The sequence below is a fragment of the Biomphalaria glabrata genome, chromosome 12 (assembly GCF_947242115.1).
Source record: "Biomphalaria glabrata chromosome 12, xgBioGlab47.1, whole genome shotgun sequence".
Classification (NCBI taxonomy): domain Eukaryota; kingdom Metazoa; phylum Mollusca; class Gastropoda; family Planorbidae; genus Biomphalaria; species Biomphalaria glabrata.
Window position 1 is genome coordinate 5,185,395 of NC_074722.1, and position 19,396 is coordinate 5,204,790.

General features: G+C 36.8%; 1 protein-coding gene across 1 annotated transcript in view; it reads right to left on the minus strand.

Annotated features, from left to right (window-relative positions):
• Positions 1-9,997, minus strand: part of LOC106064261 (A disintegrin and metalloproteinase with thrombospondin motifs 6-like) — a 37,203-nt gene extending 27,206 nt beyond the window's left edge. The window contains exons 1-4 of the mRNA XM_056006550.1: positions 9,701-9,997; positions 8,432-8,631; positions 7,001-7,084; positions 5,809-5,953 (exon numbers count right to left, since the gene is read on the minus strand). Coding sequence (XP_055862525.1) covers positions 5,809-5,953; positions 7,001-7,084; positions 8,432-8,631; positions 9,701-9,794 — 523 coding nt within the window. The 5' untranslated portion in view covers positions 9,795-9,997. The remainder of the gene's footprint in view (positions 1-5,808; positions 5,954-7,000; positions 7,085-8,431; positions 8,632-9,700) is intronic.
• Positions 9,998-19,396: the final 9,399 nt, after the last annotated feature.

The window sequence follows — 19,396 nt, forward strand, 5'->3', positions numbered from 1 at the left end:
AGAATAAGCATGCCTATGGAATTTCTGCGGTTATTTTAGAAAAACTACGTTCGTATGGCTCAGAAATAATGGACTGCAGAGGTCAAGACTTTGATATTTGCTGTTCTCATAAAAGTTCAACACTAGGATGTCCCTCTAAATCTGGCAAAATTTAAGCTGCTGAAGCTGAAGTCGATGTAGTTCTATTTTTCGATATACTCTACCATTTCTAGAGGACCTCACTGAAGCCAGTATTACCTTTGCTGAAAACATATGCTCAGAACTAGGGACTAGTGCTAAACCTCTTCGTATTGGCCACAAGAAAAAGATGCCTAGCGAAATAAATGAAGATTTTGTATTAACACACAAGAAAGAGATACGGAGGGAAATTTATTCTCTGTTGTACCGGTCTGTTTAAGATATTATCTCAAAATTCGAGCACCTTATGATGTTTGGCCCCACACTGTAAATGCCAGGTTGAATGGTGTAAGGTTGCAGAATGCGAATGTCGTGAAATGCTGGGTTCTTGCTTCCTGAAGTACTCTTGACACGTGACAAGACAAATACTATAAACTGACCTAAGTCCGTTTCAGCAGACAAACATGAAGTTTATTTACAACATAATAATAATAATACTGCACTCCTTGTTAGTGCTACAAGTCAAGAAATAATAAACAATCCTATCCGCATAACAGCGGTATCAAATGTATCCAATATATGTTAGTTACAAATCACGTCCGCATCTCAGCGGGTAACACTGTGTAGAAATATAGATCAACTAATACATGGCTCAAAAGACCACTGGCAACAACTGCCCACAAGTTACTTTCTAACTGAAATTACTACAGACTTTATAAAGTCGCTACTGTCCATCCCGGACCAAAATATACTTGACCACTCGGTCCAAAGAATAACACTTGACTTCTAACTTGACTTCACTTGACTGCTTGACTTTACTGACTGAACTCAAAGTCTAACTTTATTCATTCTACTTCCTGTTTTCTACATCAGGAATTCCACGTGTCTTTTAAACTCTTAACATGACGTGAACTTTAGATCATGCAATGTCAACTAAGACTGTGACACACACCAATTTTTGGATCCTCAGATTGAAACAAATCTTGAGTGCTCCTAGCGAAATTAACAAAATTTAAAATTCGTCTCGAGCTAAAGAGGCTTCATCGACTTATCAAAGTTTCTTCAGAAGTACCAAATTTTTCAAAACAAAAACCTGGTGAGCTCGAGTTTAAAAAAATCTCGCCTTTATAGCTCAGTCCACAATATCGTGATCTTAATTCGCATATATGTGACGTTTGTGTCTACATACACATAGAAGTTTGTTTAAAACTAAAAGTTGATCAAGAATTAGTTGCAACTAACGATGACTAAATGACGACTGACTTCATTGGACATTTCAATTAATTATCCACGAATTTCGGGGAAACAATTGATTTCGCCAGCAAATTAAACACGTAGAATTCATTGAAAACATTTTTGTCTTTGTTAGATAAATTTTTTTGTCTTTGTTAGATAAATTTTTTTGTCTTTGTTAGATTAATTTTTTGTCTTTGTTAGATTAATTTTTTGTCTTTGTTAGATTAATTTTTTGTCTTTGTGAGATTAATTTTTTGTCTTTGTTAGATTAATTTTTTTTTGCGAATTAACAATAGTTATTTTCTGGGGGTGGGGAGTCTTTGTTTTGCTGTTAAGTTGTTTTTTTTGAGGGCATCATGAGGAGCTCCCGCACAGGGCATCAAATACCCTAGCTACGCCACTGTATATAGCCTATATGTATAATTTCATTGATTTTATAAAGACTTTGGATCGTCTGCATAATGATGTGACGTAAAGGAGGGGGGGGGGGGTTGAATGAATGCGACTATGAATAAAAGTGGAATAAAAAGGATTGAAGTGGCCAGAGGGTAAACAAGTGGGACATGCCAACGATTGACGCAACTATTCAACATGTCCCAGTGCTGTTCTGTCGTTCTCAATGTGACAACTGCAACGTAGGCAGGTCTCAATCACAGAACACATTCTTAATGTTAAAATAAGTCGTGCACTATGTCGCTATGGATGAGTCACAGTCTAGACTCTATACAGTGCACTATGTCGCTATGGATGAGTCACAGTCTAGACTCTATACAGTGCACAGAGTCTATACACCATGTCAAAATAGTTGGAAAAAATCAGAGAGAGAGTGCGAGAGTAAATAGAGAGATAACAAAAGAGAGGTATAAGGTGTGAGAGGGCAAAGAGGGCCTCTTTCATTGACATTAATGCCCCTAAACAACTTAGAAGAATGACGTGCCCGTCACCATGGTCGGCTTTAGGCATAGGCAAACTAGGCAGCTGCCTAGGGCCTTTAATTGCCGGGGGCCTCGCATAGAATATATTTTTTTAGAGAAGAAATAGCGAAACTTGTCCTCAGTGTAGTTGTTGGCGTGTGCCAGGTTTTTAATTAATTGCGTAATTTTAGTAGTTGGCTGTTTATTTTCTATTTCATTTGGGGCCACCAAATTCACTTCGCCTAGGGGCTTCCAATTATCCTAAGCCGGACTGCTGTCAGTGAAATCGATTCTAGTTAATTACCCCCCTTTCAGACTTTGCGATCTATAGGGCAGGTGATGTTAAGGTCATCTGTTTCTTTGGCCAACAGTTAGCGAGCAGAATGTCATGTGGCCAGAACAACGACCAACCGCCTTTACTTTCCCCAGCTAAAGTTAGGTACTGATTATTTAAGTTGGGTGGAGTCAGGGGAGCCCTCAAAATTACGAAATTCAAAATCCCAGTCAATTTTGATACCCAGTCCGCCCTGCTTGAAATATACCTGAGTTTAATGTTACTGGTGTTGATTTGGAGCCATTTATTATTACAGTTTCTTCTCTCCCTAACAGATAACTCTGAATCCATTGATGTAATGGACCAGAAGTACCCACGTATCATATTAACTATCTATGGTGGTACACTTTGCCGATTGCCATAGAGAAGGCTAATAATATATCATCTATACTACATATATACATATTTTACATGTGATGCTGGTGAATGATACTGGTCTGTACTTTCCTGAATCAGATTTATTTATCTCCTTTTTTTAATCGGGGTTAGGGTTAGGCGCTTGGCTTCCGAGCCGAGAGCCCCGGGTTTGAGTCCGGTGAAGACACTAGCGGATCCAGAACTTTTGAGTGGGGGGGGGGGCGCTATAAGGTTTCCAAGTGGGGTTCGGGGCGAAGCCCCGACGACAAAAGCGTTTTCTTGCATTTTTCACTGCAGAAACGTATTCTCCTGACATTTACAGCACATTATTCATCAATGGGTTTCGGGGCGAAGCCCCGCCGCCAAAAGCGTTTTCTTGCATTCTTCAATGTAGAAACGCATTCTCCTGACAGCTACAGCTAATTATTCATCAATGGAGTTCAGGGCGAAGCCCCGCCGCCAAAAGCGTTTTGTTGTATTCTTCATTGCAGTAACGCATTCTCCTGACATCTACAGCTCATTATTTATCAATGGAGTTCGGTTCGCCCCGCCGCCAAAAGTGTTTTCTTGCATACTTCACAGAAAAACGTATTCTCCTGACCTAAAGCTCATTATTCATACTATTAAATAAGGACATTTTGAATAATGTTGTACTTGAAAAATATGAATTTTTAGGCCCTTAATACATTGCAAAAAATCCAATTTGTTCCTTGAAAAGATAAGATACCCCACATATTTAGATTTTGGTTTTGAGGATCTCCGCCGAAAACAATTATTCGATAAATAATATTCAATAAAATTAAAGTATAAATTGTGAGTTATAGTCCCAAATTTATTTAACTAAAAAAATATCAGATTGAGTAAAGGTTAGAAAAAGGCGACTATGAAAAAACGATTTGGGTTTAAAACTCATCTCAATCGTGACTCTTATACTGAAAAAATTCGTTTGAATTCTAACTTTTCGAATGCAAAGTCTTTCATAAAATACTTATGATAACTTCATGTGAAATTACATAAACTCTGTCTGGAAATGGGAGGGGCGGTAGAGTGAAAACGATTAATCCTCGCTCCTTTAATAATTTCTGCTAAAGATTGCATTTGGCATTAAAGAATAGGGGTGGGGCGACTCGATATAAGAATTTAATTTATAGTATATATAAATTATATTAGTGACAGATATTTTGTTTTGTAATTTCTTAACTGTAATACAAAAAGAAAAAGTATTGGTTTGTCCGATGGGGGAATGGCGATTGCATGAATGGCCCCTCCCACCTGGTACAACCCTTTTTCATTTAAATTTTACTAATGATAAATTTGAGATTAGAGTGTGGTACGACATAATATACAATGGGTTCACATATCAATACGTAGTTTGTATTATATAGATATTCAACTAATTTTGTTCACAAACTATGATTCTCCATAAAAATAAGACCGCCCTCCCCCCACTCAGAGGGCTAGAGTGGGGAGGGCAGTACATGCAATCGCCCCCCCCCCCCCCAACCTCACCGAAACGGCCAAGATACTAGAAGGCGAGCGACATAATATAAATCTATATATTAATTCAACTACTTTTTTTCACAAACTATGATTTCTCCATTAAAGTAGGACCGCCGCCCCCTCAAAAGGTTTAGGTGGGAAGGGCAGTAGAGATAAATTGGCAAACAGGGATCGACATAATACAAAGATCAGTTAAAATATCAATAACAAGTTTTAATCACATAGATTTTTAATTGATTCTGTTAGCAAGCTGTGATTTCTACAAAGAAATTGGACCGCCCCCCCCACTCGAAAGTTTATGGGGGGGGGGCGGGATTAATACCATCGCCCCCTCCCGACCCCACTAAATCGGCCAACATACTAGAGGGGGGGGGGCAAAATAATCTAAAAATAGGTTGAAATATAAATAATTAGTATATATTATTAACATCAGTAATGAATTCGTATACAAATTGTGTGAATTCTATACTAAAATTCGTCCGCCCCCCCCCCCGGAATTTTAAGAAGTCCACCAACTCTAATGGGTACCTGACTTTAGTTGGGAAAGAAAAGGTGGTTGGTCGTTGTGCTGGTCACATGACACCCTCGTTAACCGTTGGCCATAGAGACAGTTGACCTTTACATCATCTGCCCCATAGATCGCAAGGACTGAAAGGGTGTAGTGTAACTAAGTTGTTTATTTTCTGCATGTGCCCGTGTCAGAAGGTCATGCCCATTGTGTGTGTTTGTTCATAGTACGTAAAGTCATGTCCATTGTGTGTGTTTGTTCATAGTACGTAATGTTATCTGAAACGTGTATGTGGTCGTCCACTGTCTACTGTTCATCTTGTTTAATAAAGCCGTGATACTGGTATTCTAGTAGAGTTGTCTCATTACAAAGGAAATCTTACATTGTCTTTTACATTTTCTACCTTTATCTTATCTTATATAATACAGACGTTACTTCAAAAAAGAAGATGATTACGTCCTACGCGTCATGCATTTAGTCATGCATATTAACCAATGACTTAAATTCTGCCAAGTCACGGGTTTTCCTGGCTAGCTCAGGCAACCCATTCCATGCTCTAATAGCACTAGGGAAGAAGGAGTATTTGTACAAATTTGTCCTAGCATTTGGGACGAGGAATGTGCCTTTATCTTTGTGTCTTTCTGAGTATTTTATTAAACTTTGTTTTTGTATTTTACATTTTTTTCATTAGGTTTTCTTACCCAGTTTCCTAAAGTTTGTACTTGATAATATATTAAATTGCGAATTTCTAATAATACTTTTCCTCCATGCGTTTCATTTTCAGTTCGCAATATTTCTTATATGATTAATTTAAAATGCGAATACAACATTAAAGAGCTTACCAGCCAATGGAATGTAATCCTTGTGTCCAAAGTGTCTTTGTGTTTGCTTCTCGTGCACGTCATAGACTGTGTCTCCTGTGTCTCTCTTTGCTCTGCTGGATGGCTTGATGGAATACACTTTCCCTTGATACCGGAACTCACCTTCCTTGGAGGTAAAAAAAAATACAGTTTTAAAATTATTACATTTTACGTACATTCTAATATATTTTTTTACAAAGCTTATACCAATTCCCTGTGTCTGTCTGTCCGTCCGTCTGTCTTGTAGAAAATCTGAACATGTTTTTTTTCTCCCATTTCCCCATCTCGGATCAAGCTAAAACTTAGCACAATTATCTATTAAACCCGACAAGATGAAACAACCGAAAAAAAAAACAACAATTAGTTAATTAATTGTTGGTGATTAATTATGTTGTTTGATTTTGAAAAAAAAGGGGGAATAAATGCAACTTTATATATTATTTGTTTAGACAACGTTTTTTCTCCCACTTCCCATTCTCGGAGAAAGTTAAAATTTTGCATAATTATTTATAGTCGATAACAATATACGAATCTATCCAAAAATTAACCAATTACCCAATCATTAAGTACTAATTAATTTTGTTTTATATAGCAGAAAGGAAGACAAAGCCAGTAATTTTCAGAAAAGGGACAGTACTTAGCGGCTCCTTCCCTTGGATAAGCTTTGTTTTAAAAAAGAATTATTATTTTTATGTTTTTTGTTAGAGTTATGGGACTGAACGAGACCTTTTTCTGTTGTCTTTGTCTCTTTTCTTTCTTGGCCATCTCTCTCACTCTCTCTCTCTCTCTCTTCTGTCTTTCTTTCTCTCTCTCTCTCTCTCTCTTTCTCTTTGATCTATCATAGTATTAATAACTTTAACTTGGCTATTGCTGTAAAGTTTTATCCAGTTCAGTTCACACCGAGACAACCTTCACCTTACCATATCCCTTAGACCGTTGGACCGTTGGGGCACCACACACGATCTGTCAACCGTCTATCTCCAATCCTCTCTGTCCTTTGCCTTGGATAGAATTTCATCTATCGACAGGCCAGGCCATTCTTTGATATTGTCTTCCCGTTGCTTTCTCTTCTTCTTCCTGGTTATGTTACATGAAGGAAAGTCTTTGCGAGCCCTGAGGACCTTGTGATGTGGCCATAGAGTTTGAGCTAACGGAGTCAAAATTTGGCACTTACTAAAGTGGCTTGTTTCTTATCTCCCTCTGTTAACGTGATCTTTATATTGGCTTGCATGTTGACATCTTGGTAGTAACCGACAGTCTAGACAAAGGAACGTTAAGTATATGTCTATTAAATGCAATAATAACAATTAATTCTTCAATCATTCTATTCATTGGTTTACTTGATGTTCACAACAAGGAATTTATTTCTAGCTCGTTCAGAATCAATATTAAAACGTTTTAGGACCTTTAGGATTTTAGATCTAGAAAGTGTCCAAAAGATTTTCTTTATTTTGGTTAATAAGCAGATTCAGATATGAATGATCACAATTTGGAAGATACATAGTCTACATTTTAACCCCGAATCTCAACCCTCAGCTGTGGATATTGACTCACCTATTATTTTTGGCAATGTAGAGGAAATATTAATATTTAGCAACAATGCCCAGAGCCAGGGGCGTAGCTAGGAATTTTCCATCGTTTGGGGACCCGGGGGGGAGGCTTGACCTCTTTGGGGACCCTTGCATTTTGCTTAATATTTAATTTCAATGTAAAAAAACGGGTTTTTTTTAATTATCCCCCTCCTCCCCCCCCCCCTTTAGCTACGCCACTGCCCATAGCATTCAATCTCTACCGGCCAAATTCTCCAATCAAAGATGTCCAGGTTTATGATCAGTGCCCTTATTTTTATTATCCAGCGTAGTGCCCAATAAGTTTCATCTTTGCTACCTAGTGTCAGGGTCAATGATTCCAATATCAGCTTCCAAACATGCTGCCCACTGCCCCGTTCTTTACTATTCCGCTAATTACCCAACTCTTTCAATCTTTACTACTGCTACCTAGCCTAATGCCTCTATACTCTGCTACCCAACATAATACCCCATACTCTGCTACCTACCTTATGCACATACTCTGCTACCTAGCATAATGACTCTATATTCTGCTACTAAGCATTATGCACCATAATCTACAATTTAGCATCATGATGCCATACTCTGGTACTTACAATAAGGCCTGATGTCTCCAATTTGTGCTGTCCAGCATAAGACCCAAAAATAGCAAACCTGTTTCTAACATTGTGCCCAATGCATCTCCCTATGTGTACATCCTAAAAATCTTATAAAGGAAACCTGCACATTGCAGAATAATACGATCGTCCTTATATTTGTTATAAGTTTAATAACCATGTTTTAAAATAACTGTTCACATGGTTGCCTGGTCGTGCGGTTTGCGCGCTGGACTGTCGTTCAGATTTATCGATGGTCCCGGGTTCAAACCCTGCCCGCTCCCATCCCCCGTCGTCCTGCGGGAGGTTTGGACTAGGAAGTAATTATCTTCAACTCTGAAGGAACATCCGAAACATGTAAAACATTTTACAACAAACATTTTACAAACATTAGAAATCAGGGGCTAAATATTTCTTCATGTTTGTCAACGAGTTGTCTACCTTTAAATCACTTGGTTCTTGTCTCAGTTTCTGAATGTTTCCATTAGAATCTTTGCTAACCAAATAGATTGGAAGATTGGAGTTGATATCAGAGATACGTTGTAGCTGAAGTCTCACTGGTACATTCTGTGTGACTTCAATTGTCACGGTCAGGGATTCTGGTAAATCATTGAAGTCTTCACTTGATACATCCAAAGTTACTGGAAATACATTTAAATATTTGTTAATATTAATTTACAGAGACTACTTGAGTTATTAACTGTCACCACCTCAAAGTTGTTGCCATTCTGCATCTACTATATGGCAACAACTTTGAGATGTATGTAGCAACCTATGGATATGTAGGTAAACACTTTATAACCTTAAGATAGCTGTTACTTGATAGCAGTCAGTAAGAGCAGTCAGTAAGGGACAGTCATTGACGGTAGTCACTATAGAGTTATTATAAAGCAGTTGAGTTTTGTACAAGTTAATAAGTTATTACTATATTTGTCAAGGGTCCAAGTAACGTCTGTATTATATAAGATAAGATCAAAGAGTAAATAAGAAACGCAACATATAGAGTTGAAATGAATGGAGCAATAAAGAAATTACATGTCACTAAACTGAAAGGTAGTCCCAGGAGAGAACAAGCCATGGTAGTACAAAGCAATGGTGCAGAGGAATGTAAGATAGTTGAAGATAGATAACAAATAATTCTTTCCGTTCCTTTCTTCATGCCTGTACTGTATCCCAATATATAGTCTTCGAAAAAGTTAAGTTAATCTAGTTTTGCATATTAATTAGTGACTTCAATTCTGTTAATTCTTTGGTTTTCCTGGCTGATTCAAGCAACTCGTCCTATGCCCCTGATGGCACTAGGAAAGCAAGAGTTTAATGTGTACAAGCTTGTGGTATGAGAAGTGTGCCGTCACACATTTTGAGTTTTAAAATATCTGATTTAATGTTACTTAGTGTAATTAGCTGCACAATAGGTATTACATATTTTTTTAATCAAGAAGTCGTTAACCATAATCATTAAAGACATTTAATTATACAATACTTATAATTCATATAGTTAGCACTCCGCCAATACTAAATTAAGATACAGACCTAGTCAAAATATAAGTAAGTATTCATAAGTAAGTATTTATACAATTTCAGGCCAATTTTTGTTGCAATTTTTTTTTGAAGTTACAAAGATGATAAAATGTTAGTAGCATATGTACCTATGTATTTCCATTCAAACCGACATGTTCATAGATAAACACAAAAACTTAAAGTAAATACCAGAAATTCCAGTCAAAGTGTCCACAAATAAGGTCAGCATGAGTACATATGCTGTAAATCTACAAATACGAAAAAATCCACTATTGAAAACCATGTTTTGCCTTTACTGACAATGTATTAGAATTGAAACGACTGCAAACTTTATTCCTATAAATGTTTGGTAGGTAGATTCTCGTCTACCCCTTTATTCTCATTAAAAAAAATTGTAAGTTGACAGTTTTGGCCTAGAATTCTGGATATCCAGCGTCGTCATGTGTAAGACGTCAGATGAACCGAAGCGTATCAGTTCAGGTTTCAAAGAAAAAAATAGAACCAAAGTACTTATTAGCAGAATTCAAGAGATCACATAGTTTAATTTTTAGTGTTGTCTTCCGTAAACATAGAGAGTGGCAAGGGAATATCTCAAAGACACTTCATGTATAATGTTCCCACCCTTTAGATTTCCTCATCCTTTATAAAGTCTCCACCCTTTTTTTTAAATTCAAAACTTAATATGAACTAACTCAGTCTGTCTGTCTGTCTGTCTGTCTGTCCGTCTGGTAAAAAATGTGTACACGTTATTTCTCTCACACCCATTCTCGGAGCAAGTCGAAACTTTTGCACAATTATTCATTGGCGTAGACAAGACATGAATTAATTAAAAATTAACCACTTAATGAATCAATTTCTGGTGATTAATTATTTTTGTTTGATGCCAACAAGGGACCTTAATCCTTCAGTATTCACAGATACGGCTAAATATGTGGGGTATCGTCCTCTTAAATAATTGAACACGTTATTTCTCCCACACCCATTCTTGGTTCAACTTTAAACTTTAATCAATTATTAATTCTACAAAACAAAACTTGAATCATTAATAATATTCAACAATTAGTCGATTATTTATTGGTAATGAATTATATTTGATATCGAATAAGGGAAATAACTTATACATTATTGAGATATATATGGTTGTAAGTACGGAGTTCTTTCACTTAGATAAGGTTTATTTTTAAATATTTTTTTTTATATTCTGCTTGTGCATATCTAGAAAACAAAAAAAAAAAAGAAAGTACACCCCCTTATAACCTTGCGATGTATGGGGCTGATGATATCAATGTCAACTGTTTCATATCTAGTTTATATCCTAATGCCAAGACCTACATGTTAGGACGAGCTATGGAAGTAATTCAACCACCACACGTCCCATATGCTAGGACAAATTTGTACAAATACTCCTTCTTCCCTAGTGCTATTAGAGCATGGAATGGGTTGCCTGAGCTTGCCAGGAAAACCAGTGACTTGGTAGAATTTAAGTCAATGGTTAATATGCATGACTAAATGCATGACGCGTATGACGTAATCATCTTCTTTTTTGAAGTAACGTCTGTATTATATAAGATAAGATAAGATAAGATAAAATAATGTAACTTATTATTGATTCATATTTTATACTTTTCAATCAACAAATCTATAGTTCATAATAGACACATTCTAATCTGAAACCTAGAGGCAGACTGACGTTGTGATACAAAATAAAAACATACGCACAAGAATCGAGTGCAAAATATTTCTTATATTTCAATGTGATATATGTCCCTCAAAATACAACTCCTGGATGCTTCTCCCAGATACATCTTTTCCAGATTCCTTTCTCAGATGCTCTACTCGCAGCTACGCCATTTCAACATTCTTTTCTCCAGCTATTCCCAGTTTCTCTTCCCAGAGAGTCTACTCCCAGGTTCCCTCCCTAGAGAGTCTACTCCCAGGTTCCCTTCCTAGAGAGTCTACTCTCAGGTTCCCTTCCTATAGAGTCTACTCCCAGGTTCCCTTCCTAGAGAGTCTACTCCCAGGTTCCCTTCCCAGAGAGTCTACTCCCAGGTTCCCTTTCTAGAGATTCTACTTCCAGGTTCCATTCCTAGAGAGTCTACTCTCAGGTTCCCTTTCAAGAGAGTCTACTCCCAGGTTCCCTTTTTAGAGAGTCTACTCCCAGGTTCCCTTCCTAGAGAGTCTACTCCCATGTTCCCTTCTTAGAGTCTACTCCCAGGTTCCCTTCCTAGAGAGTCTACTCTCAGGTTCCCTTTCTAGAGAGTCTACTCCCAGGTTCCCTTTCTAGAGAGTCTACTCTCAGGTTCCCTTCCTAGAGAGTCTACTCCCAGGTTCCCTTCCTAGAGTCTACTCCCAGGTTCCTTTCTAGAGAGTCTACTTCAAGATACGTCAATCCCAGACTATTTTCCCAGATACTCTTCCCCCAGATTCCCATTGTAAGATTCATTTCCTAGATACTCTTCCCCCAGATTCCCATTGTAAGATTCATTTCACAGATACTCTTCCCCCAGATTCCCATTGTAAGATTCATTTCCCAGATACTCTTCCCCCAGATTCCCATTGTAAGATTCATTTCCCAGATACCACATTCCTAATTTCCTTTCCCAGGTCCTCTTTTCCCAGAAACGTCATTGCTAAATTTCTTTGTCAGATACTCTACTCCTATATACCACATTCTTAGATTCCTTTCCAGGATTTTCCACTCCCAAATTTACCCCCTCTCTCTCTCGGAGGCGCGGTGGCTGAGCGTTACAGCGTTTGGGTTCCGAACCGAGGGTCCCGGGTTTTTAATTTAATTTCGGGATCTTTAGGTGCCTCTGAGTCCACCCAGCTCTTAGGGGTACATGACATTAGTTGGGGAAGAGTAAATGCGGTTGATCGTTGTGCTGCCCACATGACACCCTCGTAAACTGTAGGCCAAAGAAACAGATGACCTTTACGTCATCTGCCCCATAGACCACGAGGTCTGTAAGGGGAACTTTTTAACTTTCACTTTCAGATACACCACGATAATCTTCTCCCTTGCGAAATGATCAAAAATGGAATTGGTAAAGGGCGACATAAAAACATGGAATCGCTGTGTTAGAAATCTAATAATTTTGAACTGCTTACAGTTTCGTTTGTTCTTAAAAACCTCATTACCTGTGACTGGCAACGCGTTCCGGATGACCTGCTAGACAGTGCTGCCGCTTTCTATCCAACTTCCTACCTATCAATTAAATGCTGTAATGTTTACAGCCAGATCAAGCAACAGCAGAAGGAAAAAAACTTCAAGATAATGGTGTATAGCAATAAGTGAAGAAATGACTAGATATAGCCTACCACAGCGAAGCATGTAGACATAAATACGAACTATAAAGCGAGGCGTGTTGGAATAAATCACAAACTATAAATAAACAATTATAAACTCATGACGACTACTAAATACACATGTTATAGTTGTATTTATATTATTTGTTATATTATGTTTAATCTGGATATAGTCTAAAACCTTACAGATGCAGAGTTAAGAGTTATCATTTTCGTGCGAGAAAATTTCTTGGTATTTCCTAAGATGTATAAATCGTATCCCATTACTGTATTTTTTTTGGGGGGACGGGGGGAGGTAGGGGTAGGCATTCTTAAATATCCTTGGTTGCATCTACTTTAGGGGTGTTCAATACAGGATATTGCTAACATGTGGTGCTCTTTTCGTTGTTCACATAAAACTTAAACTATAACAAGAATCTTTTAAAACTATAACAAGAATCTTTTAAAACTATGTCAATAATCTTTTAAAACTATAGAGAGAATCTTTTAAAACTATAGGGAATCTATAGGGATTCTATAGGGAATCTTTTAAAACTATAATAAGAATCTTTTAAAACTATAGAGGGAATCTTTTAAAACTATAATAAGAATCTTTTAAAACTATAACAAGAATCTTTTAAAACTATGTCAATAATCTTTTAAAACTATAGAGAGAATCTTTTAAAACTATAGAGGGAATCTTTTAAAACTATAATAAGAATCTTTTAAAACTATAGAGGGAATCTTTTAAAACTATAATAAGAATCTTTTAAAACTATAATAAGAATCTTTTAAAACTATAGCAATAATCTTTTAAAACTATAGAGAGAATCTTTTAAAACTATAGAAGGAATTTTTTAAAACTATAATAAGAATCTTTTAAAACTATAGAGGGAATCTTTTAAAACTATAGAGGGAATCTTTTAAAACTATAATAAGAATCTTTTAAAACTATAACAAGAATCTTTTAAAACTATAACAAGAATCTTTTAAAACTATAACAAGAATCTTTTAAAACTAAAACGGGAATCTTTTAAAACTATAACAGGGATCTTTTAAAACTATAACAGGAATCTTTTAAAACTATAGAGAGAATCTTTTAAAACTATAACAAGAATTGTTTAAATTATAGCAAGAATCTATTCACCAGGTCATAGACTACATTTATGTATGCCTCCAAGTAAACGTCCTTTAGTTTTCCCTGGTAAACTGAGTCCCTAGGGTCTTCGGTCCTACGGGTATTATAACTTTTTTTTCTAAAAATGTAAAAATTTCATCCTGCCATTCCTGAACATAAGCCTACATATTGAATATTACCGTGTAAGTATATAGAATTGTAATTCTTTTATATTCAAATGATAAATACGTTGGTTTTATCACATGTATTACAGTTTTTAGCATTCCATTTGGAATTTGTTTAGAAAATACAATATACATGCATATATGTAGCCCTGCAGGGACCAAGTAAAACAAAGGACGTTTGGGCCACGAGACCTTCATCAGCTACAAAACAAAACAAAAAAAAAATGGACAAACAATGAACACAAAATAGGCTTAAGTTAATTTATCTGTTTGAGTTTGTAAATCCGATATACAGGAAAGAAATGAGTTACGCTGGTGTATTGTTTGTCTTTTTTTGTTTGTTTGTTTGGTTTCTCTCTGTGTGTTTATTGTTGCGACCATTGTTCGAATTTAGAGTCACAAAATAGGTTATACGAAAATATATCTAAATATAGTCCATACTACAGTCTCATATATGTCATGACATTGTCAAATATGTCTTTGTTCCAGTGTATATTTTGATTTAAAATTTTTTTTTGTTTCCTTGCTGTGCTATTCGCTCTGACATTTCAATATGTCAAAACATAAAAAAAAAAATAATAAGACGGGGCTTTTTAACAATTATATGTGCAGTATGAAAACTCACAAAGGCGTGATTCTCTCCCTTTGCCAAGCCATGTTACTTCCTGCAAACGGTTAATGTTACATATCCCACAGTGGGGCCCACAGTCAATGTACACATATTGCACACGCCTACAATATAAACGAAAACAGAAATGAGTTTCAATTCATTATACAATGAGACCTCCCTTCTTCTCAAAAGTAATCTGTAGTTGCTTGCCCTTACACTTAAAACTTCTATTTAGCTCCCCTTTCAGGCGTTCTCTCGGGCAGCTCATGTAAAGGTTTCTATAACGACTGTTTTATCAATCACGTCCAACTCGAGCGATAACTAGGTCTAACACTTTAAGACAGTGATAGCCAACATGGTGACATATAGCCACTGGCGGATCCAGGGGGGGGGCGGTAGGGGCGATCGCCCCCCCCCCCCACTCGGCCGACCCCCCCCCCCGAAGGGGGGGGGGCGGACGAATTTTGTATAGAATTCACACAATTTGTATACGAATTTATTACTTATGTTAATAATATATACTAATTATTTATATTTCAACCTATTTTTAGATTATTTCGCCCCCCCCCCTTCTAGTAATTTGGCCGATTTGGTAGGGTCGGGAGGGGGCGATGGCATCAATCCGCCCCCCCCCCCAACCATAAACTTTCGAGTGGGGGGGGCGGTCCTATTTATTTGTAGAAATCACAGCTTGCTAACAGAATCAATTAAATATCTATATGATTAAAACTTTTTATTGGTATTGTAACAGGTCTTTATATTATGTCGTTCATCTTTGGCCGATTGGAAGGGGAGGAGCGAATACCTCTACTGCCCTTCCCATCTAAACCCTTTGAGTGGGGGGGGGCGGTCCTACTTTTATGAAGAAATCATAGTATGTGAACAAAATTAGTCGAATATCTATATAATATAAATAGGTGGAAGTGCGATACATGCAATCACCTTCACCCCCATCGGACAAACCAATACTTTTTCGTTTTTGTATTATAGTAAGAAATTACAAAATAAAAAAAAAATCTGTCACTAATATAATTTATATATGCTATAAGTAAATTCTTATATCGAGTCGCCCAACCCCTATTCTTTAGTGCAAAATGCAATCATTAGCAGAAATTATAAAAAGGAGTGAGAATTAATCGTTTTCATTTTACCGCCCTTCCCCTTTCCAGACAGAGTTTGTGTAATTTCATATGAGTTTATCATAACTATTTTAAGAAAGACTTTGCTTTGGAAAAGTTATAATTCAAACGAAATTTTTCAATATAACAGTCACGGTTGAGATGAGTTCAAAAGCCAGATAATCTTTTCCTAGTCGACTTTTTCCAACCTTTACTCTATCTCATATTTTTCTAGTTAAATAAATTTAGGACTATAACTCACAATTTATGCTTACATTTTATTGAATATTATTAATCGAATATTTTTTTTTTCGGCGGCGATCCTCAAAGCCTTAATCTAAATATGTTGGGTATCTTATCTTTTCAAAGAACAAATCGGTTGTATTTGCAATGTATTAAGGGACTATAAATTCATATTAGAATATTTGAATATTTTTCCATATTATTCAAAAGGCCCTTTATAATAGAATGAATAATGAGCTGTAGGTCAGGAGAATGCGTTACTGCAGTGAAGAATGCCAAAAAAACGCTTTTAGCGTTGAGGCTTCGCCCCGAACCTCACTGATGAATAATAAGCTGTAGATGTCAGGAGAATGCGTTTCTGCAGTGAAGAATGCAAGAAAACGCTTTGGGAGTCGGGGCTTCGCCCCGAACCCCACTCATAAATAATGAGCTGTAGGTGTCAGGAGAAAGCGTTTCTGCAGTGAAAAATGCAAGAAAGCGCTTTTGATTGTCGGGGCTTCGCCCCGAACCCCACTGAGGAAACTTACAGCGCTTTCCCAGACCCCCAAGCGTGCAAGAGAAAGGCCTCAACATGACTGTTTTTTTTTCCTGTTTTTTTTTCGCCGAATATCGAGAAACAGTCTTATTTTATCCTCATATAACGAATATATATATATATATATATATGCTGTACGCACGTTTATGCATAGGGTTAGGGTTTACTGGGCGTTAGGGTTAGGGTTTGGAAAAAAATCGCCCCCCCCCCACTCCAAAATTCTGGATCCGCCAGTGCATATAGCTGACATTTTCTGCATGCGTTTTGAGGACAAGAAAGACAAGTAAAAATGTTTACTATCTTTTAAAGCTTTTCTAAGAGGAAGAACCGCAAAATCACTTCCGTATATCTCGATACTGCAGGGTTCATCATCATCATCATCAAACTCCATTAGAGTGAGGGCTTGAGAGGCTCAAATCCTCTCTTGCAAAAGCCCTGGACAGAAACCCTGCTGTCTTGCGTAGTGCATAAATGTCGCCATACAGGTCGAGAATTTTGGGTTTCCCAGACCTGTCGAGATGGAGATCAGCAAGTCTGTAGCAGTCAAACAGAATATGAGGCACGGTTTCCTCTTCTTCCCCGCAGCGGGGGCACCGTGAATTAAAATTTGGCCATAGCCGCGAGAAATATGAGCCAACAGGACAGTGGCATGTCCTGCACTGTGCTATAATAGCTTGCTCAGGCCTGGACAGCCTCCACCACGGGGAAGTGCGGTCAGGGCGCCTCATGCGCTCCCAGACTCCACGGGCTTTTTGGGACTTGTCCCAGCACTCAAACCACTTTTCCATTTCTAAGGGTTAACTTTTAATATATAAAACAAAATTAATTAATGACCATTAATTGATTAACTAATTAGTTAATGATATTTGTATTGATTTGTGTTTTCATTAACTATGAATAATTGTGCAAAATTTCAACTTGATCCGAGAAAGAGAAGTGGGATTTTAAAAAGGTGTATAAAACGTAATAAGGGAAATGATTGCACAGATACAGCCACATCTTTCGACAAGTAACATTTATTTCCTTTTTTCGATACCAAAGAAAATCATAAATTAGCGATAATTAATTAACTAATTGGTTAATATTTTTTATATCGATTCATGTTGATATAAGGCTTTGTTAAAATTCCAGTTCAATGGAACTGGACCTTTGCGACTTTATGATGTAGCCTATTGTGGTCAGAAGATTTAAAGTGTCCGAACAGAAACGCGTCAAGTGCCGGATATTGCCCGTGGTGAGGCCTCACTGCATTTCTGCCAATCCCGTTGCAAACCTTGATCTTCATTTAATCCGTTACATGGGTAGAATTTTTTTTTTTCATACGAACTAAACTATTTTGAGAATTTCAAGAAAATTTAAAAGATAACTTTCATCCTAGGCTTAGTTTAGTGTTCTTGGTCTAATTTAGTGTTATCGCGCAGAGAAACATAACTTGATGACTTATCGCTTACAGCTAGTCAAAGGTTGACCTGGTTAACTATATTATTTTTAGCCTATCCTTTTATTTTGCTTACTTTAAAAAAGGGAAAGTAGTTATTTCAATAGCTTTTTTTAGTTTTACATATTGTTTAAAACACATATAGCTTTAGTTTTACATATATTCTAATTTTCTTTTAAAATCGAACAGTTTAAGAGTATTGGCTTACTTTTCAGAAAATAAGTCACTAAAAATACTGTTAAAATACAAAATAAAAGGATAAATTTTTATGCATATATTTGTTTACCAAGTTTACTGACATTTGTGTACCTGCTACTATAAAATTCAGTTTCACTTTTAAGTAGTACGGGAAACTGCATCTAATGTTTGTATTAGGAATAAAAAAATTAAACCAAAAAAAGTTTTAAATCGGATCCTATGTCTGCGAAGGATAATTCTTATACCCTTCAATAGTCCGGCTACATCTGCAGCCACTGGACATCCGACTCCAGTAGCTGCAGGTGGTGACGGGCTATCGACAGGTGTAAGTTGTTCCCTCGCAGTCACAGGATACTTCCATTTACAACAATTAGTGTCTGTTTCCCTCCTTTTGACTTTTTTCTTACATGCGTCTTTTGCTCTGAAATTTACATTTTATTAATATCTTAAATCAAAATGAGTGTACTTTGAAGTAATCCTTTACACGTTATTTCTCCCACTTCCCATTCTCGGATCAAGTTGAAACTTTGCAAATTTATATGACAACACATGAATCACTAAAAAATATTATTAACCAATTAGTTAATCAACTAGTCGTAATGAAAAAATTTTGTTTTATAAAGAGAATGTACTAAGCTAATGAGAGATAAGCCTTGTGTAGAGAATTACAATTGGATGCGCTATGGTAAAGCGCTCGGGTTCAGAACCGAGGGGTTCCGAGCTGGAATCCTGGTGAAGACTGGAATTTTTAATTTCGGGATATTTAGGGCGCCTCTGAGTCCACCCAACAGTTATGGGTTCCTGGTGTCAGTTGGGGGAAAGTAACGTCGGCAGATCGTTCTGCTGGCCACATGACACCCTCGTTAACTGTGAGCCACAGAAACAGATGACCTTTACATCATCTGTCCTATAGATCGTAAGTTCTGAAAGGGGAAATTTTTTTTTTGACAAATATTTACTCAATTTACCCTGACTGTCTGGTCAAAAGTGTGTGCATGTTATTTCTCCCACACCCAATCTCGGATCAAGCTGAAATTTTGCACGATCATTGCTTGTACCTACAACACAAGAGTCTATCTAAAAATTATTAGTTAATGAACTATTAGTAATTAATTAGTTTGTTTGGTATCTCGAACAAGTGAAAGAAATTATACTT